Source organism: Cetorhinus maximus, chromosome 22 (genome assembly GCF_964194155.1).
Source record: "Cetorhinus maximus chromosome 22, sCetMax3.hap1.1, whole genome shotgun sequence".
Classification (NCBI taxonomy): Eukaryota; Metazoa; Chordata; class Chondrichthyes; order Lamniformes; family Cetorhinidae; genus Cetorhinus; species Cetorhinus maximus.
This window is the reverse complement of record NC_135900.1, coordinates 44,008,838-44,035,794: the sequence shown is the minus strand read 5'-3', so window position 1 is coordinate 44,035,794 and position 26,957 is coordinate 44,008,838. Positions and strand designations below refer to the sequence as shown.

General features: G+C 42.4%; 1 protein-coding gene across 3 annotated transcripts in view; it reads left to right on the top strand.

Moving 5' to 3' along the window:
- Positions 1–3,712: 3,712 nt before the first annotated feature.
- The window catches only part of b4galnt3b (beta-1,4-N-acetyl-galactosaminyl transferase 3b), a 241,886-nt gene continuing 218,641 nt past the window's right edge, over positions 3,713–26,957 (top strand). For all 3 annotated transcript variants that reach the window (XR_013580218.1, XM_078568192.1, XM_078568191.1), the window contains exon 1: positions 3,713–3,968. Coding sequence is in view for 2 of the 3 variants with exons in the window: in XM_078568192.1 (XP_078424318.1) it covers positions 3,821–3,968 (148 nt within the window). In the remaining variant the exon portion in view is untranslated. The remainder of the gene's footprint in view (positions 3,969–26,957) is intronic.

Sequence of the window (26,957 nt, the reverse complement as noted above, 5' to 3'; positions counted from 1 at the left end):
TGGTGGCTACCAAGGTATGAGAAGTGTTCAACGTTTTCCAGAGTCTCTCCTTCAACATATATGGGAGGTGGAATACTTGGCCGACTGAGGTGTAGATTTATAAACGAGTTTTGTTTTGGCAACATTCAAGGTCAGGCTGAGTTTCTTGTATGTAGCATTGAAGAATCCATAATGACATGCAAATCTGGTGCAGAATGGGCAATGACACTGCAGTCATCTGCAAACTGTTGATATATATCTATGGTGGTCATTTTAGATTTGGCACAGGGGTGACTGAGGTTAAAAGTTTTCCATCTAGACGGTATTTAATACTGACACCAGGGAGCAGTTGATCTTTGATGAGGTGAAAAGCCATTGTCAGCTAGATTGTAAATAGTATGGGGGATATCACACAGCCTTGCTTGTCCCTGGTCTGGATTATTAAGGGTGTCTGATTCAGATCTCCCACGCAAAACAGTCACAGTTATATCATCATGAAGCAATTGCAGGATTATGTTGAAGTTTCTTGGACATCCAAAAATTTGAAGCACAATCCACAGTTACTGAATCAAATGTTTTGGTCAGGTTGATGAATGCAGTGTAGAATGCCTGGTGTTGTTCTTGATATTTTTCTTGGATTTGTTTGGCAACAGAGACCATGTCAGAGATTTTTCTGGAAGGTTTAAAGCCATATTGTGTCTCCAGGAGGATTTCCTGAGCCATAGGAAATAGGTAAAGTGTATTCAGCCTCATTATAACAAACACCCTCTTGTGCCAGAAGGACAAATACAAAACCATATGGAGGCATTGGCACCTCCTGGATTATGTCATTGTTCAGATCAATGATCTAAGTGATGTCTGTATCATTTGATCCACCGAGGGTCTTATGCCTGCTGGACAGTCCATTCACTTGTTCGATCAGTGATAAACAATCCACCTAGCACCAAGACCTCGCAAGGCCCAAATATTCAAGAGAGAGAAGGTCAATGTCTCAGCCCTAAGACAGCCAACTGAAGAGAAGAATTTCAAGAGCAGCTCACAACCGAAGTGAAAATGTTTCACACATCCAACTCAATTCCAGAACAGTGGGATAAAATAGTCAGCTGTGCCCAGGCCATTGGGTAGGAGCCTTGTCGAAACCAGGACTGGTTCAACAAAAACTATGCTAGAACATCTCAAGGTTGCAAGTCAAGAAGGCAGCATTCCAACAGCTCAAGGCTGATGCCCAAAGACAAAACTGGAGGATTAAGGACATGTTGGCAGGAAGAGAAAGCCTGAGAGATCCAACAATATGCTGACCATCAGGACATGCAAAGCTTTTTTGAAGCCACTCAGGGGCATCTATAGACCAAGGACAAATGGATAAAATCCTCTTCATTCACAGGATGGTGCATCTCTTCCTAAGGATGACAATGTCATCCGTCAATGCTGGAAACCATGAATCCACACTGGCAGCTGATAATTACTAGGCTATCCCCCAATGCCCTGTGGTAGAATCCATGGATGAACCACTATCAATGGGAGAGCTAACAAACGGATGAAAAACAACAAAGCCTGTGGCCCCGTTGGTACTCCAGCTGAGGTCTTCAAAGCTGGCAGACTTTGCTTGCATCAAGACTCCATGCACACATCCTATGGATTTGGAAGGCAAAAGGACTCCCCTCCGACTTCAGGAAAGCAACAATTTTCCAATTGTTCAAGTAGGGGAATAATTCACGCTGTGGAAACTATTGTCAATAGCAGGGAAAATCCTGACACGCATTCTCCTGAATTGCCTAGTTCATGTGGCTGAGGAATTCGTCCCAAAGACACTGAGTGAGGTGAATATAGATAATTGGGGGCTGTAAGGAAAAGGCAGATGACTTTCATGAATGGACTCAAACTTTGTACTTGGCATTAGAAGTGAAGTTGGAAAGGGGCAAGAGGAGATGGTTTGTCAAAGAAAAGAAGTCATTGATTATCCTTTTGCAAATGATCCTGGTAGGAAGATTTAGCTGGGAGAGGGCATCACAATAATGCTTGACATCGTCAATTCACATTTGTTAGTGGTTGACAGGATCAACTGTGTGCCAAGTCTAAGGTGCTCAGATTTAAAGAGTGTGAGGCTGGGAACTGTATCTGGGGGTGAAATGGTTTAGGAGTTAGTGACTGACTTGTAGATGAGGGCATTAAAGGCACAAGTGCAAACTATTTAACAGGTCAACACAGGACAGTAATGTCATCACAGATGGAGGAGGAGTTGGGAGTACATAGGAATAGTGTGACAAGTAACTCAGCTCCTGACTCCTCAAAGCCTGTCCACCATCTACAAGGTGCAAGTCAGGAGTGTGACAGAATACTCCCCTCTTGCCTGGATGAGTACAGCTCCCACAACACTCAAAAAGCTTGAAATGGTCCAGGACAAAGCAGCACATCCACAAACGTTCACTCCCTCCACCACCGAAGCACAGTATCAGTAGTGTGTACCATCTACAAGATGCACTGCAGAAATTCACCAAGGCTTCTTCGACAGCACCTTCCAAACCCATGACCACTAGCTTCTAGTTGGACAAGGGCAGCAGACACATGGGAACACCACTGCCTGGAAGTTACCCTCTGAGCCACTCACCATCCTGGCTTGGAAATATAATCGCCATTCCTTCACTGTCACTAGGTCAAAATCCTGGAACTCCCTTCCTAAAAAGACTGTGGGTGTATCGACACCACATGGACCACAGCGGTTCAAAAAGGCAGCTCACCGCCACCTTCTCAAGGGCAACTAGTGTTGGGGAGTAAATGCTGTCCCAGCCAGCGAAGCCCACATCCTGTGAATGAAGAAAAAAAATATGTACATATCTATTATATACACACATACACACATTAAGCTCTGTGCTGCCTTTTTTGTGGCGATTTGGGGGTTGGAGTTTGTGACTTTGAATGAATGGAGGAGATCCCTGTGGTCAAGTTTGAAGGTATAGGATCATAACTAATTGTAACATTATCAGTGGATGGTGTTTGACATTAACCCAGGATTTTTGAAATGTAAATAAAAATACAATGTTGTTGCAAGACTTTTTACACAATACCGAATGCTGCAAACCATTAAGAATAATTGAATTACTGAAGTTATGCCAAAAGAAGTTATGTCAAAAACGATGGATCATTAAAAACCAATGAACAGTAATAGATCACGTGACTTAATTACTTTCGGTTTCTAAGTTTATTACAACTAAAAGTGCTATGCATAATCTATGTTAAATGAAATAATTGACTAAGGGGTTAAAACATTGGGGGTAAAGGTGAGAGAGTTAATATGGTAAACGTTTCAAGTTTCAAGGGCCAGGTTGACCGGATTCTAGTGGAAAATGCTTTCACCCGAGGTTATGGACATTACCTTTTTAAACCGCTGCTGCGTTTAAATGAAGGGGCGGCGGTGATTTTCTCTCTCTCTCTCTCTCTATCCCCTCCTCTCTCTCTCTCTCTCTCTCTATCCCCTCCTCTCTCTCCACCTTCAGGCTGCGGGAGGAAGTGAAGGACGTCGGTATAATTGAGGGTGGTGTTCAGGATTCGGGAATACCGTCCCTCAAAATCCTTTCTTCTTGAGAGAAAACATTGCACGGAGTGAATGCAGAGGCCGCAGCGAAGCGCAGTGAGAGGGGCATGTGAATAAGTGCAGCGGGAAGTGAGTGTGAGGGGAGCGGGGAAGCTGCTCCCTCCCTCCCTCTCTCTCTCTCTCTGTCTCCATGCGGGACCGTCACTTTTACAATGAGTTGGAGCTCGAGCTGAGTGAAAGCAGCGCCGAACAAAAGCAGCAGGGAGGGTTTAATTTATACAGATTTATTTAATATATTTTGGATACAAGATGATGCTTCTCTTGCCTATCAAGAAGATTCGGAAGCATTTCAACGTGTTGGTGTTTGCGGTGATTCTGGGGCTGGGAGTTTGGGCAGCTTACCTGGAGTTCGTAGCTTCGAGGGAGTGGAGGAGAGGCGCCTTCAAATCCCACCGCGGTAAGGGAGGAACATAACAACTTGTATTATTAATAATAATAATGTGGCGTTTGACATGAACCCTGCTTTCCTGGACGTCTAAATAACAAATTTTAAACTGCGTGTCGGGACAAATTTCTTCTCATTGATTATTCCCTTGGAGGAGGGAGGGGAGGTAATAAGGTTTTCAAATAGATCTATATTTGCTATTTTTATTTCAAAAAAAGTTTGTATTTTTTTTGTTGTTGAGATGAGTCCTGCTGAAGGGTCCCAGTTGGTTGAAAAAACAGCGACTTAGTGTCCACGTTGCTGCTGCCCCTCGTGTTGCATACAATGGGACAATGCAGGCAGGGCTGCCCCAGGGCAGCGAACCCCACCTCCTCCCACACTCTCTCACACTCACTCACTCTCCGGGTGAATGTGCGGTTTGTTAAGAGTTTTTAATCAGTTTGATGAATTGCTCCATAGAATGAGTTTGTATATTTTGACTATTGCAAAAAAAAAAGTCTGGGTTTGGTATGTGGAAAAATAAAGAACACTTGGTTTTATTTCGTCATTAATCACTCAACAGGTTTTTTTTTTGTAGCGAAAGCTCTCCCATTAGTTTTTGTTCAAGACCAAAATACTGCGGATGCTGGAACCCTGAAATAAAAGCAGAAAAAGCTGAGGTTGCTCAGCAGGTCAGGCAGCATTTGTGGAGAGTTTCAGGTCCGACGGGTGGTTTGGTACTAATCTGATTTAACTGAAAGTTTCTTTAACTGCAGTTTTGCTGCCAGTAAAAATCAATTCCCCTCCTTGCTCCTTTTCGAGTAAAAAGGTGGATCTCACAAAATGCTTCTGCCCCCCCTACTTTCTAGTGCCTGTTCAACTGGGGCAAGTTGGTTCGTCTCCAAAGAATCGGGGGAAGCATTGTGAAATTGTTTTTCTACCTGTTGGATATTCTTAAAAGATTTCCTACATTGCAGCAGTGACCTACATTTGGCTGTAAAGCAGAGAGAGAGACCCGATATGGTCATGAAACTTGCTGCATAAATACAAGCCTTACTTTTGAACCCACACTTTGATGTCAGTTGAATGACTGTAATTCGTCAAACTAGAAGACTTTTTATCTTCATCGTGTTGCCTAGATCAGTTTGTTTCGTGTGCGAGACCATTTGGGTGGTTGTAGAAGTTAGGAAAACAAGCGATGATCTTCAGTAGCTCAAAATCAGTTGACTTGGGAAAGAGGCTTATGTTCATCAAAAATAGAAGCTGCCGGAAACGCACGGCAGCCTGTAAATCATCTGTGGGGAGAAGAGACAAATTAGCGCTTCGGATTTGGATCCTTGTGCCGGGTTTTTGTCTCTTAATTAGCAAATAGGAAACTGGAATCGAAATGTTCACATTTTAGTAATGCTAAATATTTTCAGTTGATGTCAGTGATCAATTGTTGGACAGGTGTATACAAATGCTAGACCATTTCTGCACACCGTCATTGTGGTTATAGATGGTTTGAAATAGTTTTCTCGACTGGAAGTTAAATGAAACTGTCCATTTTTAATTGTTTCATGAGTGCTGTTGTGCTATATATGATGTTATGTTGAATAAAGGAACATGTGGAAGCTTTTCATCTTGTACTCAGCAGGACACTTCGCAAGAATACCAATATAAGGGGGAAACAACAATTTATATTGTATGAAGAGAGTGCTAATTGGTTGGCAAGTGGCATTACCATGGAGAATGCACCAGTGATGGTGACTGACATTTGACTGCCAAGCATTGTTTGATATTTAAACCAGATAGCTTGACCCTGATTGGTCAAGGCATTGCCCTGAGAAATGAGTCAGCAAATGGCTGTCACTTATTTTGTTTAGCTGAAACAGGTGCAGTATGTGTGCATGTTCTTTGTCTTCAAAGAACAGGGCCCTGTGTATTAATATACGTGGCTTCCAGTATAGGCAAATGTGCCACATTGCGAGCCTGACTAACAACCTTAAATAGGTTGTGCGTGATTCTTAGCACACAGGATTATTTAGCAAATGTTGTCCAATTGCGGAATCACACCTAATGTTGGACACTGTTTTGAGTTTTGCAAGCACGGGCTGGCTGGGTACGGTCTGCACCCTGTCCATTGCGAAGAGCGGGTGGGATATACTGTTTGATATGATCCACCAGTCTTTGGGATGTACGGTCTACATACCTAACATCAAACTGGCACTGAAATTCACACACCAGATTACTCATTTGTGATAGGCAGAAGGTCTTTTTGGCTTGATGGCAGCATCCTGTTAGTGATGGATACCACTCATGTTGCTACTGCATTATAGCAGTGTGACATAGCTAGTGTCACCTGTTGCTCAAATTTTTGAGATAGATTACCCTGGAAGGGCAAGGTGAGGTAAACTGGGCACTAGTTGAGAAATCTGCCAGGGGGTTCTCTACCACGGTCTACCACAAGCCTGTCTTCCCTGGTCAATACATTGGGATTCTTACAGTTCCACACGCTATAAGATTGGTGCAACCAGAGTCCACTTGTCAACCAATCAGCTCTCTCTTCATGTACAATATAAATTGTTGTTTTCCCCTTATATTGATATTTTTGTGAGTGTCCTGATGAGTGCAAGATGAAAAGCTTTGACATGAGCCTTTTTTTTTCAGCAATACTCAAACTCTGCACTACCAAACAACTATTTGTTGTTTGTTTAATTTGGATAACAGCATCTAATAAGCAATAAGTGAGCTAGAGCTATTTGTTTCATTCTGCCACTCCAACTTCTACCCTGATATATGTTGACTTTATTTCATTTTGCTCTGATTCTCTTTCACATACTCCTGTGATATTCTAGTTCCCTCTCATCTAGATTGGATATAACATCTCTCCCAAACCACTAGCAAGAACTCAACATGTGGAGAGGAACACATCCTCTGCGGGCACACTGCAGTTGGTCCTGGCATTTTTTTTCACTCTCGCACTTCTTGCCTATTAGTAGCTGAAGAATGAAATCAGTTGGCCCCCTGTGATCATTGTGTTAACTGGGAACCAAGACCAGAAGCAATGGGTTTCTGTATCTTGTGGAACATCACAGCTGAGACTAATCCTGCCCTTGCCTCCATCTCCTTCTCACTACATTAGTGATCACTATCTACAGGAGTATTGGATGGGATGCTTCCAATTGCTACTGCAGTTGAGAAGAACTCAGCAAAAAATTGAGTTGGACTTAGGATCCTCTTAGTCTGTATGCTCGAATAATGCATCATATGGTCATTTACTTTCTTTTTTAGCTATCTGGAGACCTTTGGTTCATAATTCCTGAAGTCTTTATCCTGTGGCAAAATTGTGACCATGACATATATAACTTTTGTGTACATGGTCATCCTGGTCTTGTTCATTTTTTTTAAGCAGAAGGTAGCTGATTCCTGGGGTACCCTGTTAGACAATAATATTGTTCCGTACTCTTAAACTGTTGCCTTAAAATGTATTGCATTATTTATCCATATTAGCTGTTGAACAAGGGCATTTTAAATGCCTGCTGACTAATATTGATGAATTATGTGAAATCTATTGAAGTATATATTTCCTCTGGATACAGAAATTATTTGTGCATAAGTACTGGTAAATACTCGCTTATGCTTCAAGATCTGCTTTGAAAGCCTCAATGAATTGTTGCTTTCACCTAAAATGAATGTGGAGCGGTAGCTGTGATTTCTGAGTTAAACCCACGATTCTTTGACTCCAAGCATTTTGTCTTACTGGGTCCAAAAAGCGCGCACTTTCTCCAGGCTAATGTCTCCCTGTGTGATTGTAAACTTACTCTTACAAGTGTGACATAAGTGTGTTAAGTTTTTGATGATCAAGGTTAAACCAGGTCATAACATAAACACAGCGATATTTTTCTTCTTGTGTGGGTCATTAAACTGAAAGATGTGTCAGCAGCCAGGCCCACGGCATTTTTGTGAGGTGAGGGGGCTAGCTGCAAAGAAATTTAAATACTTTTCTTGAAATTATCTTCACTGAAGGTCTGGAACAATTGCACACTGTGCAAGCTACACTCACTAGTTGCCCAATTTTGGTTGGACTTTTACAATCAATCAGGATCCTGATTTGCATAATCCTTTTCTCAGGCAAGCTTGCAACACATCCAAGAAACAGCTCCTTCCACTTTGGAAGGGAGGGAAATCTAGCCCCACGATATGTTTTCCTTGGCATTCATTGTAAATGGAAGTAAAAAATCTGTTCAATTTCTTGCTGGCTTCTTTTCAACTGGATACACATGGCACAAAATGAAATTTCAGCTACCCCAGGTTAACAGTCGAACAGTTAAATGGAACAGCTACACATGATGTAAAAACATTCACTGTTTGTAAAGTTAAAACAATCCCTGCTGAAATCACTTGATTCTAGTTTTTGCAATAGAGCAGGACTGGGCTTGACTGCAATGCTTTTAACGGTCAGTCAACTTGCACTATTTAAGCTCGTCCATTTTTTAAAAAAAAAATCATTTTGCAAAAATCGCCAGTGAGAATCAGTTATCTGGCTACCAAAATATGGAAAAATGTTGAAATTACAGCTTTTTTATTGTGGGGAGTGTTGGGTAGGGGTGGAGGAGGTTCCTAAATATAGTTTTCAAAATATTCTCAACACTTGAGGTTGTCACCAACAGCGAACTCATGGGTGTAATTTCCGAATCTAAAATCTAAATCTGTGGTGTAAGTACATAAATATTTAGCGCAATATTGGTTAGGAACCAATGAAAATTTGCTTCATACGATGATCGAAGGTTTACTTCACAGAAGCAAGACATTTGGCCCATCGTGTCCATGCTACCTATCTGCAAGAGTAACTTAATCGCTCGTTGAATTTAAAAAAAAAAGTTTTTCCTCATGCAACCTTTGGTTCTTTTGCCAATCACAAATTTGTGTACTCTGGTTCTCAGCCCTTCTGTCTATAGGAAAAGTTCCCCGCTTCGGTCTAGACCCCTAATGGTTTCGAACATCGCTACTAAATCTCCCCTCGACCTTTTCTAAGGAGAACAACCCAGCTTCTCCAATCTATCCATGTAACTGAAGTCCTTCATCCCCGGAACTATTGTCAAATCTTCTCTGCACCCTCTCAAAGACTTCAAATCCTTCCTAAAGTGTGGTAGCAAAATTGGACACATTGTTTTATAAAGGTTTATCATTATTTCCTTGCTTTTGCACTCTGCCTCTATTTGTAAAGCCCAGGATCCTATGTGCCTTCTTAACCACTTTCTCAACCTGCCATGCCACATTCAACCATTTTGTGCACATATACCCCCAGTCCTTTCAGTTCTCACACTCCCTTTAGGATTGTACTCTTTATTTTATATTGTCACTTCTCATTCCTCCTATCAAAATGAATCACTTCACAAATCTCTGCATCAAATTCCATCTGCCACTTATCCACCCATTCCACCAGCTGTTCTATTTCCTTTTGAAGTCTTTCCCTATCCTCCTCATAATTCACAATACATCCAAGTTTTGTGACATCTGCAAATTTTGAAATTGTGCCCCTGCACGCCCAGTTATAGGTCACAAATCTATATATCAAGAAAAGCAGTTGCCCAGGTACTGGCTTGGGAACTCCATTATACCTTCCTCCTGTCCAAAAATAACTGTTCACTACTACTGTTTTTCAGTCATTCAGCCAACTTTGTACCCAACTTTGTACCCATGCTGCCACTGTCCTTTTTGGCCGTGGGTCTATATTATGTGGCATTTTAAGAAGGTCTTTTGGAAGTCTGTACACAATCAACCGCATACCCCCATCAATCCTCTCTGTTACTCATCAAAATACCTTCTCAAGTTGGTTAAACATTATTTATTTTTAGCAAATCCATGCTGGCTTTCCTTAATTAGTCCACATTTGTCTAAGTGACTGTTAATTTTGTCCTGGATTATTGTTTTGAAAAACTTTTCCACCACCAAGGTTAAACTGTAGCTGTTAGACCTATTCTTGCACTTTTTTGAACAAGGATGTAACATTTGCAATTCTCCAGCCCTCTGGCACCACCCCTGTATGTAAGGAGGATTGGAACATTGTGGCCAGTGCCCCTACAATTTCCCCTCTCATTTCCCTCACCACCCTCTGAATTCCACTCAGTTCTGGTAACTTATCAACTTTAAGTACAGTCAGCCTTCCTAATGCCTAACAATTATTAGCCCATCAAGTATGTCAATTGCCTCCCTTTTCACTAACTTGGGCAGTATCTGCCTTGGTAAAGACAGATGCAAAGTAATCATTTAGTACTTCAGCCCTGCCCTCTGGCTGCATGAGTAGATCCCCTTTTTGGTCCCCAATTGGCCTCACCACTCCTCTTACTACCCTTCTACTGTTTGTGTGCCAATAGAAGACTTTTGGATTCCATTTTATATTAGCTGCCAGTTTCTTCTCAAACACACTTTTTCTTTGGTGGGAGGGTGGGGCATGTGCATGTTACCTGGATGCTTTGTACCAGGAAGCGTTCAGACCCCTTAGGATAGGGCCTTCTGTTTTGGTCCGTGGTCAGGGACCGAAAGCAAGTGAGGCAGTTAAGGGGATCGAGAAGGTAGAATTCGAGGAGCCTCAGCCCTTGCAGTTGTCCAATGTGTTCAAGCTGCTTGCAACCTGTAGGGTCAAGAGTGGGGACTGCAGGGTAGATGAACAAACTGACCATGGTACTATGGTACAGGGAGCCATTCAAGCAGGTGGAACTAACAGGAATATAGCGGTAGTAGGGCACGGTTCTCTGCAGCTGAGAGCAAGAGTCCAGAAGGCTCTGTTGCCTGCCCACTGCCGGGGTACGGAACATCTGCTCTGGGGTGGAGAGGAACTTGCAGTGGGAGGGGGAGGATCCAGTGGTCGTAGTCCACATTTTATTTATATTCATTCTCGAGATGTGGGCATCTCTGGCTAGGCCAGTGTTTATTGCCTGTCCCTAATTGCCCTTGAGAAGGTGGTGGTGAGCTGCCTTCTTGAACCGCTGCAGTCCACGTGGCATAGGTACACAAATGTACCAATGATATAGGTAGGACTAGGAAGGAGGTTCTGCTAGAGAGTATGAACAGCTAGGGGCTAAATAAAAAAGCAGAACCTCAAAGGTGGTAATCTCTGGATTATTACTTGAGCCATGAGAAAATTGTCATAGGGTAAATGAGATTAGATAGTTAAATGCGCGGCTCCAGGATTAGTGTGGGACAAATGAGTTTTGATTCCTGGGGCACTGGCATCAGTATTGGGGAAAGTAGGAGCTGTATTGTTGGGACGGTCTTCACCTTGACCATGCTGGGAACAGTGTTCTCACGAGTCATATAACTAGGTTGGTAGAGAGGGCTTTAAACTAAATAGTGGGTGTGATGGAAGTTTGATAAAGATTGAGGAGAAGGTAAGAGAACAGAGTAGCAATCAGGGAAATGATCAGAGTGTGACAGGAAGGGACAGAGCATGCAAACGTAAGAGTGCACCAGCAGTTAAGGCTAGAGATTACCTTATTACTTTTTCAGAGTTAAAGGCATTCTATCTGAATGCATGCAGCATTCACAACAAGGTGGATGAATTGACAGCACAAATTGAAGTAAACAGGTATGATCTAATTGCCATTACAGAGATGTGGCTGCAGGGTGACCAAGGTTTGGAACTGAAAGCTTATGGGTATTTGACATTTAGGGAGGATAGGCAAAAAGGGAAAAGAGGTGGGGTAGCACTACAAAGGATGGAATCAGTACATTAGTGAGATAGGATCTTAGCTCAGAAGATGAGGTAGAATCAGTTTGGATGGAGCTAAGAAACGGTAAGGGGCAGCAAACTTTGGTAGGAGTTATTTATAGGCCACCAATTAGTAATGGTTACATAAGACAAAGTATAAATCAGGAAATTAGAGGTGCATGTTTTTTTTAATTCATTCACAGGATGTGGGCTTCGCTGGCTGGGCCGGCATTTATTGTCTCTCTCTAGTTGTCCTTAAGGTGGTGGTGAGCTGCTGCCTTGAACCACTGCAGTCCATGTGGACCATGTAACAAGGGTAACATAGTAGTCATGGGGGACTTCAAACTACAAATAGACTGGGTAAACCTGATTAGTACTAATGCTGAGGACGAATTCCTGGAATGTATATGCGATGGTTTTCTAGGACAGTATGTTGAGGAACCAACCAGAGAAAAGGCTACAGCTAGTATTGTGCACTGAGAAAGGGCTAATTAATAATCTCATTGTAAAGGAGCCTTTAGGGAAGTGTGACCATAATATGATAGAATTTTACATGAACTTTGAAAGTGATGTAGTTTAATCCAAAACTAGGGTCTTTAACCTAAACAAAGGAAACGACAAATGTATGAGGCACAAATTGGCTGAGGTAAATTGGGGTGCTACATTAAAAGGTATGATGATAGATAGGCAATAGCTAGCATTTAAAGAATTAATACATGTTTGCAATACATTTACATTCCTTTAAGGTACAAAAAGCCAGCAAGAAAAGTGACCCAACCATGGCTAACGAGAGAAGTTAAAGATTCTATTAGATCAAAGGGAGATATAAAGTTACCCAAAAAAAAGTAGTGAGCCTGAGGATTGGCAGCATTTTAAAATTCAGTCTAGGAGATCAAAGAAATTGATAAAGAAGGAGAAAATAGGATATGAAAGTAAACCAAGGAACAGAAAACGGACTGTAAAAGCTTCCATAGGTATGTAAAAAGGAAAAGGTTAGAGGGGACAAATGTGGGCCCATTACAGGCAGAGAATGGAGAATTTATAATGGGTAATAAGGAAATGGCAGAGAAGCTAAACCAATACTTTGTATCTGTCTTGATGGAGGAAGATACAAAAAAACCTTCCTAAAGTATTGGGGAGCCAAAGAACTAGTGATATTGAGGAACTGAAAGAAATTAGTATTAGCAAAGAAGTAGTGCTGGAGAAATTAATGGGGCTGAAATTTGATAAATCCCTTGGACCTGATGATCTACATCCCAGAGTGTTGAAAGAGTTGGCAGTAGAGATAGTGGATGCATTTGTGATCACCTTTCAAAATTCTATAGATTCTGGAATGGTGCCCTGTGGATTGGAAGGTAGCAAATATTACACTATTTGAGAAAGGAGGGAGAGAGAAAACAGAGAACTACAGGTCTATTAGCCTGACATCAATAGTAGGGAAAATGCTGGAATCTATTATATAGGATGTGATAACTGAACACTTAGAAAATAATATAAAAGCAAAAAACTGCAGATGCTGGAAATCCAAAACAAAAAAAAATAAAAATACCTGGAGAAACTCAGCAGGTCTGACAGCATCTGTTGAGAGGAACACAGTTAACGTTTCGAGTCCGTATGACTCTTCAACAGAACTAAGGAAAAATAGAAAAGAGGTGAAATATAAGCTGGTTTAAGAGGAGGTTGGGACAAGTAGAGCTGGATAGAGGGCCAGTGATAGGTGGAGATTGCCAAAATATGTCATAGACAAAAGGCCATAGAGGTGTTGACTGTGGTGATATTAGCTAAGAAATGCGCTAATAGGTGACATTAAGGGTAGAAAGCAGGACAAGCAAGGTACAGAGCCCTAGTGGGGGTGGGGCGGGGGGAAGGGATCGTAATAGACTAAAAGGTAGAGATAAAACAATGGATGGAAATGCATTTAAAAATAATGGAAATAGGTGGGAAAAGAAAAATCTATATAAATTATTGGAAAAAAGGGGGATAGGAAAGGGGGTGGGGATGGAGGAGAGAGTTCATGATCTAAAATTGTTCAACTCAATATTTCAGTCCGGAAGGCTGTAAAGTGCCTAGTCGGAAGATGAGGTGCTGTTCCTCCAGTTTGCGTTGAGCTTCACTGGAACATTGCAGCAGGTCAAGGACGGACATGTGGGCATGAGAGCAGGGTGGAGTGTTGAAATGGCAAGCGACAGGGAGGTCTGGGTCATGCTTGCGGACAGACCAAAGGTTTTCTGCAAAGCAGTCACCCAGTCTGCGTTTGGTGTCTCCAGTGTAGAGGAAACCGCATTGGGAGCAGCGAATGCAGTAGACTAAATTCCCTCAATTTAGTCTACTGCATTTGCTGCTCCCAATGCGGTTTCCTCTACATTGGAGAGACCAAACGCAGACTGGATGACCGCTTTGTGGAACACCTTCAGTCTGTCCGCAAGCATGACCCAGACTTCCCTGTCGCTTGCCATTTCAACACTCCACCCTGCTCTCATGCCCACATGTCCGTCCTTGGCTTGCTGCAATGTTCCAGTGAAGCTCAACGCAAACTGGAGGAACAGCACCTCATCTTCCGACTAGGCACTTTACAGCCTTCCGGACTGAATATTGAGTTGAACAATTTTAGATCATGAACTCTCTCCTCCATCCCCACCCCCTTTCCAATCCCCTTTTATCCAATAATTTATATATATTTTTCTTTTCCCACCTATTTCCATTATTTTTAAATGTATTTCCATCCATTGTTTTATCTCTACCTTTTAGCCTATTTTGATCCCTTATCCCCACGCCACCCCTACTAGGGCTATCTGTACCTTGCTTGTCCTGCTTTCTACCCTTAATGTCACCTATTAGCACATTTCTTAGCTAATATCACCACCGTCAACATCTCTTTGTCCTTTTGTCTATGACATCTTTAGGCAATCTCCACCTATCACTGGCCCTCTATCCAGCTCTACTTGTCCCAACCCCCCCCTTAAACCAGCTTATATTTCACCTCTCTTCTATTTTTCCTTAGTTCTGTTGAAGAGTCATACGGACTCGAAACGTTAACTTAGAAAATAATGGTAGGATTGGGCAGAGTCAACCTGGATTTATGAAAGGGAAATCATGTTTGACAAACCTGTTGAAGTTTTTTTGAGGATGTTACTAACAGGATAGATAAGGGAGAACCAGTGGATGAGGCATATTTGGATTTTCAGAAGACTTTCGACGAGGTGCCAAACAGAGGTTAGGTTAGTAAGCAAAATTAGAACACTTAGGATTGGGGGTAATATACTGGCATGGATTGAGGATTGGTCAATGGAGTGAAAGCAGTAGCGATAAATGGATCATTCTCAGGTTGGCAGGCTGTGACTAGTAGGGTACTGCAAGGATCCATGCTTGGGGCCCCTGCTATTCACAATCTATATCAATGATTTGGATGTGGGGACCAAATGTAATATTTACAATTTTGCTGATGACACAAAACCTGGCGGTATTGTGAGTTGTGAGGAGAATGCAAAGAGGTTTTAGGGAGATTTAAACAGACTGTGAGTGGGCAAGAACATGGCAGATGGAATATAATGAGGAAAAATGTGAAGTTATCCACTTTGGTAGGTAAAACAGAAATGCAGAGTGTTTCTTAAACGCTGAGAGATTGGGATCTATTGATGTCCAAAAGGACCTGGGTTTCCTTGTTCATAAGTCACTGAAAGCTAACATGTAGGTTGCATTTGGGAAAGCAAATTGTATGTCAGCCTTCATCACAAGGGGATTTGAGTACTGAAGTAAAGATGTCTTGCTGCAACTGTATGGAGCCTTGGTGAGACCACACCTGGAGTATTGTGTGCAGTTTTGGTCTCCTTACCTAAAGAAAGAAATACTGGCCATAGAGGGAGTGCACTGAAGGTTTACCAGACTGATCCCTGGGATGGTGGTGTTGTCTTCAGGACAGATTGAGGAGACTGGGCCTGTATTCTCTAGAGTTTAGAAGAAGGAGAGTTGATCTCATCGAAGTGTACAAAATACTTACAATGCATAGAAGTCGGCGGTGGGCGGGTGCAGCTGAGCCTGCTCAAAAGGGTAGATGCAGGAAGGATGTTTCCCCTAGTTGGTGAGGATGGGTGGTGTCTAGAACCAGGGGACACATTCTCAGAATAAGAGGTGGGCAATTTAAGGTCAGATGAAAAGGAATTTCTTCAGTTAGAGGGTGACAAATCTTTGGAGTTCTCTACCGCACCCCAGGCTGCATTTGACCGTGTGTGGCATCAAGGAGCACTCGCAAAACTGAAGTCAGTGGGAATTGGGGAAAGCTCTCTGCCGTTTGGAGTCATAGCTAGCACAAAGTAAGATGGTTGTGGCTGTTGGAATCATCTCATTTCTAGGACATCACTGCAGGAGTTCCTCAGGGTAGTGTCTTTGGCCCAACCATCTTCAACAATGACCTTCCATCCATCATAAGGTCAGAAGTGGGGATGTTTGCCGATGATTGATTGTACAATGTTCACCGTTTGTGACTCCTCAGATACTGAAGCAGTCCATGTGTAAACGCAGCAAGACCTGGACAATATCCAGGCTTGGGCTGACAAGTGGAAAGTAACATTTGTGCCACACAAGTGCTAGGCAATTACTATTTCTGATGAGAGAGAATCTAGCTATTGCCCCTAGACGTTCAATGGCATTACCATCACTGAATCCCCCACTATCAGTATCCTGGGGGTTGCCATTGACCAGAAACTAAACTGGACTAGCCATATAAATACTGTGGCTACAAGAGCAGGTCAGAGACTAGGGATCCTGCAGCAAGTAACTCCCCATCTGACTCCCCAAAGCCTATCCACCATCTGCAAGGCACAAGTCAGGAGTGTGATGAAATATTCTCCCCTTACCTGGATGAGTGCAGCTCCAACAGCTCTCGAAGCTTGACACTATCCAGGACAAAGCAGCCCGCTTGATTGGCACCCCATCCACAAACATTCACTCCCTCCACCACCGCCGCACAGTAGCAGCAGCGTGTACCATCTACGAGATGCACTGCAGGAACTCACCAAGGCTCCTTCGACAGCACCTTTCAAACCCACGACCACTGCCATCTAGAAGGACAAGGGCAGCAGACACATGGGAACACCACCACCTGGAAGTTTCCCTCCAAGCCACTCACCATCCTGACTTGGAAATATATCGCCATTCCTTCACTGTCTCTTGGTGAAAATCCTGGAACTCCCTAAAAGCACTGTGCATGCACCTACACCACATGAACTGCAGCGGTTCAAGAAGGCAGCTCACCACCACCTTCTCGAGGGCAATTAAGGATGGGCAATAAATGTTGGCATAGCCAGCGATGCCCAGATCCCATCAATGAATTTTTTTAAAAAGCCTGCTTTCCTGCCAGATGGCATGCTTTAAAATAGATTGGCTCAAATCTTCTAATATGGGACGAGGCCTCCAACTCAACTTGTGTCGCTGATGTGCCTTGGGACTCTGAGGAAACCCCCAACGCGTACACATCTGCAGTGATTGAGTGAGAAGTAGGATTGTCAGTTTTACCCTGCCCAGGCTGCTCTGTAATTCCTACGACAGTGGAATCAGATGACCTGAACAGGGTAGACTTGCACAGTTTGCGCAATGACTACCTTGGTTTTTGCTCTGATTTACTTTGAAATTTTCATAGCAGGTATAAAACCAATGAAACTAAATTAGCTGGTGTCAAAGCATTCCAGCACCCACAGCAATGTTCTCGCCTCCACCACTGGTGCTCACCCCCTCTCCTGATCCTCCTTCCAGAATCCCTGGCTGCTGTCTTTTGGAAGAGTCTGCATAATCTGTGTGGAGGGGACATTGAGCGTTTTTGTTGGGTGGACATGTTGAGGGGTGGCGAGCGTCGTCGGGAGTGAGAGAGGATGGTGAACATTGTTATGGGAAGATAGGCACTGTCAGTGGGATGAGGCTGTGCAGTTTTGAAGGTTAACGCTCCATTTAAAACAATGAACTAAAGACGGGTCTTGAGGGTGTGTCTTCAGTTCATGGTGAGGAAAGGGGGCATGTCTGTGCTCCTGGCCTCCCAACTGTTCGTCCCTGTGCCCTTGCTGGAGCTGGCATTGCAAGGCTCCAGTGTAAAATGGTAAGTGGGCAGTTTAAATCTGAGATGAGGGGATGGTTCATCTCTGGCCCAGATCTTCCTGTCAGTGTTTCTGCTGGCTGGAAATCTGAAACTGATTGAACCTCCAGGCCACAAGTTCCCCACAGAAATACAAGCAAAACTCCATTTGAAGTTATCCTGGAGCAAAAGGCTGCATTTCTTTTATTAAATAGATGGTTAATTGCTGGCGCGTGAAATTTCACAAGATCTTATCTAGCACCTTGGGAATGCCATTGCACTTTCTTTCACAAGCAACCTATTGTGAAACCCATTGCAACAAGCCTTTCTGAATTCAGAGATTTCTTTTGAGTAACATTCTATGACCTGTTTTTAACTTCTATATAAACTAACCTTAACTGTAACCTCAAATGATTTGGAACAGTATTTGCTTCTTGATGCCAATTTTCTCAAATAGTGATACCAGTGATACCAAAAACAATACAAGTTCGGGACTTTCTTTAGGCATTTAGTTCTGCATCGCTCACTCTATCCACAAAGGGCCAAATGTTTACCAGTTGTTTTGGGAGCTATCTTACATTATCATAAATAATAGGTGGTGCTTAGTGCTTTCATAGTAGAAGCTGCTCCTTTTTGTCTTTAGCTACTGGCAATTAGCAATAGTTTTACTGTTAAACTTCACGGTGAGGAATCAGGACCGATCTTTCAAAAGTATCTAGCTATGTTTTTAAAAAGTCATTTCAAATTATAGTATTTTCTATTCTGTTGTCTCTATGTTTTCAGTTTTTACAAGTGGTAAAGCAGGGAACTTGATTGAACGTTCATTCATTCAGAGCTAGCTACAGACTCCATTCCTTTCCCTGGCAACTGTCTGAGGTGAAACCATCCTGTTCGCAATCTTAGTGCCATATTTGACCCCTGTATGAATTTTGGACTGTATATACAAGCCATCACTAAGACCATGTATTTCCAGTTCCATAACGCCACCCAACTTCATCCCTGCCTCGGTTCCTCTCATTCATGTGTTTGTTACTTGTAGACCTAACTATTCCAACAAACTCCTGACTGGTCTCCCATATTCCGCCCTCTTAAATTTTAGGTCACCCAAAACTTTGTTGCCCATGTTGCCAGAAGTATGTGTAGGTGAACATTTTGGGTCCAGTGACCACAATGTCATTAGTTTTAAGCTAATTATGGATAAGGATAGGTCTGGTCCTCGAGTTGAGATTCTAAATTGGAGAAAGGCCAATTTTGTGGAAATGAGAAAGGATCTAGGAAGAGTGGATTGGGATAAGATGTTTTCTGGCAAGGATGTGTTCAGTAAGTGGAAGGCATTCAAAGGTGAAATTTTGAGAATGCAGAGTTTTCATGTTCCTGTAAGGATCAAAGGCAAAGTTAACAGGCATAGGGAACCTTGGTTTTCAAGGGATATTGGCGATCTGGTTAAGAAGAAGAGAGAGGTGTATAGCAGGTATAGGCAACATGGAGCAAATGAGGTACTTGTAGAGTGTAGAAAATATAAGAAAATACTAAAAAAGGAAATCAGGAAGGCAAAAAGAAGACACGAGGTTGCTTTGGCAGATAATGTGAAGGTAAACCCGAAGGGTTTCTACAAGTATATTAAAAGTAAAAGGATAGTAAGGGACACAATTGGTCCCCTTGAAGATCAGAGTGGTTGTCTATGTGTGGAGCCTCACGAGATGGGGGAGATCTTAAACAGTTTTTTTGCATCAGTATTTACTCAGGAAACTGGCATAGTGTATAAGGAAGGAAGGGAAACAAGCAGTAGTTTCATGGAACATATAGAGATTAAAGAGGAGAAGGTGCTTGCTGCCTTACAGCGAATAAAGGTAGATAAATCCCCTGGGCCTGACATGATATTCCCTCGGACCTTGAGGGAGACTAGTGTAGAAATTGCAGGGGCCCTGGCAGAAATATTTAAAATGTCCTTAGCCACGGGTGAGGTGCCGGAGGATTGGAGGTAGCTCATGTTGTTCCGTTGTTTAAAAAAGGCTCCAAAAATAAACCAGGTAATTACAGTCCAGTGAGCCTGACGTCAGTAGTAGGTAAATTATTGGAAGGTGTTCTGAGAGATCGGATATATAATTATTTGGACAGCCAAAGGCTGATTAAGGATAGTCAGCATGGCTTTGTGCATGGTAGGTCGTGTTTAACGAACCTTGTAGAGTTTTTCGAGGAGGTTACCAAGAAAGTAGATGAAGGAAAGGCTGTGGATGTTGTCTACATGGACTTTAGTAAGGCCTTTGACAAGGTCCCACATGGGAGGTTAGTTCAGAAGGTTCAGACACTTGGTATCCATGGAGAGGTTGTAAACTGGATTCGAAATTGGCTGTGTGGGAGAAGACAGAGAGTGGTAGTGGATGATTGCTTCTCAGACTGGAGGTCTGTGACTAGCGGTGTGCCTCAGGGATCTGTGCTGGGACCATTGTTGTTTGTTGTCTATATCAATGATTTGGATGATAATGTGGTAAATTGGATCAGCAAGTTTGCTGATGACACTAAGATTGGAGGCGTTGTGGACAGCGAGGAAGGCTTTCAAAGCTTGCAGAGGGATCTGGACCAACTGGAAAAATGGGCCAGAAAATGGCAGATGGAATTTAATGCGGAAAAGTGTGAGGTGTTGCATTTTGGAAGGACAAACCAAGGTAGGACATACAAAGTAAATGGTAGGGCACTGAGGAGTGCGGAGAAACAGAGGGATCTGGGAGTTCAGATACATAATTCCCTGAAAGTGGCGTCACAGGTAGACAGGGTTGTAAAGAAAGCTTATGGCATACTGGCCTTCATAAATCAAAGTATTGAGTATAGAAGTTGGGATGTTATGGTGAGGTTGTATAAGACATTGGTGAGGCCAACTTTGGAGTATTATGTGCAGTTCTGGTCACCTAACTACAGGAAGGATATCAGTAAGATTGAGAGAGTGCAGAGAAGATTTACTAGGATGTTGCCGGGTCTTAAGGAGTTGAGTTACAGGGAAAGATTAAACAGGTTAGGACTTTATTCCTTGGAGCGTAGTCGGATGAGGGGAGATTTGATAGAAGTTTACAAAATTATGAGGGGTATAGACAGAGTAAATGCGAGTAGGCTCTTTCCACTTAGATTAGGAGAGATAAACACGAGTGGACATGGCTTTAGGGTGAAAGAGGAAAGGTTTAGGGGGAACATTGGGGGGAACTGCTTCAATCAGTGGTGAGAGTGTGGACGAGCTACCATCTGACGAGGTAAATGCGGGCTCACTCTTAAGTTTTAAGAATAAATTGGATAGATACATGGATGGGAGAGGTCTGGAAGGTTATGGACTAGGTGCAGGTCAATGGGATTAGCGGAATAATATTTCGGCACAGACTAGAAGGGCCGAATGGCCTGTTTTCTGTGCTGTAGTGTTCTATGGTTCTGTGTCCTTGCTTGCACCAAGTCCTGTTCACTTATCACCACTGTGCTCTCTGACCCACATTGACTTCAAACAGCACCTTGATTTGAAAATTCTCACTGTAGTAATTGTAAGTTAAACCATTTCTTACTGTAATGGGCATCATGTGACTGTATAGGTGAATCAGCCCTAAGTGGGGGAATCTTGGGGGTGGAGCATTTAGCCTTGGTCTTGGAACAAGCATGTAGCCTCATCTGGAGTCTGTGAATTAAGTTTACTGTTTCTTACAAGGGTCCCTCACCCCCAAGTTTATTACACTCACCTTTGTTTTTAAATCCCTCTGTGACCTCCCCCTTCCCTATCTTTTGTAGGCCTAAACCTCTGGACTTCTCTCCCTAAACATCTTTGTGTCTCTACCTGTTTCTTCCTTTTAAGATGCTCCTTAAAATCTTCCTCTTCGACCAAGCTTTTGGCCATTCTCCTAATATCATCATATGTGTGGCTCGGTGTCTCATTTTGCTTTATAACCATTCCTGTGAAGTGTGAAGGACATTATTTTACATTATAGGTGCTATATAAATATAAGCTGTTGCATTAAAATGGGCTGGGAGCTGTGGATGATTGGCACCCCCTCCTCCAAAGATGCACCATGGCAGCAGTATGTGGTCCACCTATAAGATGCACCACAGCAACTTGTCAAGTCTCCTTTTGACAGCACTATCCAGAAGGACAAGGGCATGGGAACATTGCAACCTGCAAATTGCCCTCCCAAGTCTCTCACCATGCTGACACAAAATTATATTGCTGTTCCTCAATGTTGCTGGATCAAAATCCTGGAACTCATTCTCCTCCCACGCCACACCACCTTCCCCCCCCCCCCCACCAACTGCATTGTGGGTGCACCTACACCACATGGACTGCAGTGGTTCACAACCACCACATTTTTGGACAGTAGGGGATGGGCAATAAATGCTGGCATTGCTTGCAATACCCACCTCCCATGAATGAATAACTTAAATAAAACTGGTTGAAAGGCACATGCAAGTTTATTTGGCGAACGCTTTTTTCCCTGCTCCTCTGCTCATGTTTCATGTTGAAAGTACCTGCTGAATGACACTTCTCTTGACAAGTTATTAAATGTTTTGCATGTATAGTTGGAATCTGATTCCACTAAAATACATTTCAACCTGTTGCTGTGTGAAATGCAGACAGCAGTGTAAAAATGGTTCATAACAAAACCACCCTCAGCAAAATAAGCTGGAAAAGCTGAAGGCATTGTTGGAGAGATTTTTTTTTTATTGAGCTACATACATTTGCAATTCAAGAGTTGAGTATTATACATGTTGTCATCTTTGCTTAGCTAGTATTGCACTTACCTCCTAGAGCTTGTGGATTCAAGCTCTGGTTCAGGAATTGTGTGCGCTGCATGTGGGCGATGCCATTTTTCATGTGAAATGCTAAATTGAAATCTCATTTTTATGTTCAGATGTAGATCAAAGATTCAAGGTCACTAGTTGAAAAAAGGCATTAAGAAATGACCAACATTTTTCCCCTCGGCCGCTAACAACAGGCTACTTAGCCTTCAACATGTTGCCTTTTGTGTGTTCGAGCTGTTTGCTTAAATAAGTCACTGCTGTTCAAAGTAATTGATTTTTACATACAAGGTATTTTCAAATGTGAAACATATTAATGCAATTTTTAAAAAAAGTCTTGGAAATACTCCGGTCAGGCAGCATCTGTGGAGAGGGAAATTGAATTAACCTTTTGGGTTGATGCCCTTCTGTCAGAATGGAATAAAATAGATGCAACAGGTTTTAAGCAAGTACAGAGGTGAGAGGGATAAAAGGGAAAGTCTGTGATAGGGTGGAATGTAGGAGTGCTCACATGACTAATGGTGCAAAGCAAAAGCAGGGTTGTAACAAAAAGATGGGTATAGAGAAGTTGAAAATGACGAAAACAGAGTATTGTCAGCACTGCTATCCAGAAAAATGGTGACTGCAGTTACAATCTGAAATTGTTAAACTCATATTTACAGCCTTCTGGACTTGGCTGTTGTTTTTTGAGCTCCATTAGAACAGTATAGGTGGCCAAAGCCTGTGAGGTGGGAGTGGTGGACATTAAAATGACAGGTAACTGGAAAATGAGGGTCGCGCTTCTGAAGTGAGCAGATGTCTTCTGCAGAACAATTGCCCAATTTGCTTTTGGCCTCCCCAGTGTGGAGAAAGCTGCGTTGTGTGCAGCCAATACAGTACACTAAATTGTTAATCTGATTAAACTGGAAGGAGTGTTTGCTGTCCTGGACAGTGGGAAGGGAGGAGGTAAAAGGGTTGGTGTTACATCTCCTGCACTTGCATAGAAAGGGGGGTGATTGTTGGGGCTGATTTGAAGGCTAGACCAGGGTGACGCACTTGTGTATAGAAATGCTGAAAAGAGAAGAAAATGGGAAGATGTTTGGTGACTTGTGTTAACCATTACCTTTCTAACAATACTTGACCCTAATACTTAATCTTTGACACCAGACACACACACTTACATTCGATGTAGGGTATGTTGTCATGAAACTGTTAGAGTCCTAACATTGAAAGATTAGCTTTTATCACTAAAGATTTGAGACTAACGCAATATTTTTTGGGCCTTGCCTTTTTGCTTTTAGAAATATTTTTGTGACTCTTGTGTTCATCAAGGTGAAAAATGTTTGCACTGGAATACAGAACACTGAAATTCAATATCAGTTACTCAGGATTAGGTAGAGTAGGGCTTGCTATGAAGTAAAGCTTTCTCTGCTCTGCTCCAACAATATGTCTTGGCAGTAGCTTCAGAAAAGCACCCCTTCAGAATTTTCCTACTTCCCACATCAGTCATCTTTATGGCCTGTCTGATTTAAGATTGCGAATTGTTCGTAGGGGCTCAGTTGGTAGCACTCTCATCTCAGAGTCTAAAGGTTGTGGGTTCAAATCCCACTCGAGGACAAAATTCTAGGCTCTCACTCCAGTGCAGTACTGAGGGAGTGCTGCAGTGTTGGAGGTGCCATCTTTCATATGAGATGTTAATCTGAGGCCGTGTCTGCCCCCTCAGATGGATGTAAAACATCCCGCTATTTTGAAGAAGAGCAGGGTTTTACCCCTAGATAAAAACAAAAAGCTAAAAGCTACTGCGGATGCTGGAAATCCAAAACAAAAACAGAATTACCTGGAAAAACTCAGCAGGTCTGGCAGCATCGGTGGAGAAGAAAACAGTTGACGTTTCGAGTCCTCATGAGCCTTCCGGGCTGAATATTGAATTCAACAACTTTAGATCTTAAACTCCCCCTCCCCCCTTCCCCACCCCGTTTCTTCCCCCTCCCTTTTTTTTTCAATAATTTATATAGATTCTTCTTTTCCCACCTATTTCCATTATTTTTAAATCTACAACAAATACTTTGTTAGTCTTTCCACCCCACCCCCACTAGAGCTGTACCTTGAGTATCCTGCCTTCCATTCTTAATTAGCACTTTTCTTAGATAATATCACCACCTTCAACACCTCTTTGATCCTTTTGTCTGTGACATCTTTTGATTATCTGCTCCTATCACTGCTTGCTTATCCCTACAAGCACCCACCCTCAACTTCTCTCTCCCCCCGCCCCCCACCTTAGACCAGCTTATATTTCATCCCTCTCCTAACTATACTTCAGTTCTGCCGAAGGGTCATGAAACGTCAACTGTTTTCTTCTCCACCGATGCTGCCAGACCTGCTGAGTTTTTCCAGGTAATTCTGTTTTTGTTTAGGGTTTTACCCCTAGTTATCTGGCTAATATTTATCCCTCAATCAAGATCACAGAAACAGAATGACTGGACATTATCATTTTACTGTTTGTGGGAGGTTGCACAGTGCAAATTGGTTGCCATGTTTCCCACATTTAGAAGGGTGACTACACTGCAAAAGTGCTTTATTGATTGTAAAGTGCTTTGAGATCTCGGGTGTTTGTGAAAAGTGCCATCTAAATGCAAGTTTTTTTTTCAAATTACAGCTGAATCAGGTGCTTGGTGCTGTGGATGTATACCCACGAGTCTGGAACCACCAATCCAAATTCATCTTGCACAACTCCATTAAAGCCAAGTCTTAGCTGGATAAAACCTATATTCCAGAGATATATGCATCTAACCCACTAAATACATAAATCCAATTCACCTTTATGTAAAAAAAAAATCATTTTACTGAATTTATTTGTGCATATAGACAAATATATTTTAAAAACAGTGATCGAAGGATGGCTTAATATTTTGTGGCACCTTTTGAGTCTTTTCCCATGATGCTTCATGCCAGCAGCACTACCAGCATTAGATTTTGAGCTGTACTCTAAGCTACTTTCTGATCTTGAGTTAATTGTCTTTTAGAGAGGAAACAGCATAACGACTTAAGCTTGTGATTAAGTTCATTCTCTTTGTCTGATTTCTTAGAGTAAACTATTTTTTTTTGTTTTGCCACCACCAAATTATGTATTGAAGCCAAGAACAAACTCTTGTCTGTTGTTTTGTACACTTTGCTAAGCTTTCTCTAATTTTTGTTTAGGGAACTGGAGCTATACAAGGGTGGGGGACAAGGACAACTATTTTCCTTATAGTGAAGCAAGGTGTTTGTCAACCACACCCGAGTCCTGCGGTTCCCCTTGGACTTTGCTGCTGCCTCAGTCCTTGAAATTAAAAGTAACCGTACTTATTGGTGCATTCTGTTGTCCAATTTCGGCAGTTAGATAAATTTGTAAAGATAGTTGTACAGAAACAGTGTTTATATTATTCAGAATCCTTTTATCACAGCTTCACAATATGGTTTGTGGTGACTACGTAATAAGTTTTTGGAATGCAGTGGGGTCCTAGCAGAGAAAGGTTGGGATTTCCAGCCCTGTCACGCAGGTCCCGCTGTGGGATGTTCAGCGGCCCAGGCATTGACGTGTGGCTGGAGTCCTGGATCCCGGCAGCGGGTAGGGCTGGAAAATCTTGTCCGAAGAATCCCTACTGCTGCGCCATGTGCTTGCATCTGGCAATTGGAAGAGCTGTTAAGCTGCCAATGAACTCACAACTGGATCTGATTTAATCACTTTCTACTTGCTGTACATAAGAACATAAATAGGAGCAGGAGTAAGAATTCAGCCCCTTGAGCCTGCTCCACCACTCAATAAGATCATGTTTGATCTGATTGTGACCTTAACTCCACATTCTGCCTGCTTCCATAACACTTGACTCCCTTGTTGTTCAAAAATTTGTCCAATTTGGCCTCGAATTTATTCAATAACAAAGCCTCCACTGCTCGCTGAGGAAGAGAATTCTAAAGTCTAATGACCCCCAGAGGAAATTTCTCCTCATCTCTGTCTTTAAATGGGAGAACCCTTATTTACTAAAGATGCTATAGCAGGGCACTTAGAAAAGTTTAAGATAATTAGGCAGAATCAATGTGGTTTTGTGATAGGGAAATCATGTTTTACCAATTTATTGGAGTTCTTTGAAGGAGTCAAATGTGCTGTGGATAAAGGGGAACCGGTGGATGTCCTGTACTTAGATTTCCAGAAGACATTTGATAAGGTGCTACATCAAAGGTTATTGCGGGAAACAAAAGTTCAAGACATAGTGGGTAACATATTGGCGTGGATAGAAGTTTGGCTAGCTAACAGGAAATGGAGAGTAGCTAAAAATGGGTCTTTTTCTGGTTGGTGGCATGGAGCGAGTGGTGTGCCACAGGGATCAGTGCTGGGGCCTCAATTTTTTACAATTTATTTAAATGACTTGAATGAAGGGACAGATAGTATGGTTGTTAAATTTGCTGACAATACAAGAATAGGTAGGAAAGTAAATTGTGAAGAGGATGTAAAGAGGCTACAATTTGACATAGGTTAAGTGAGTGG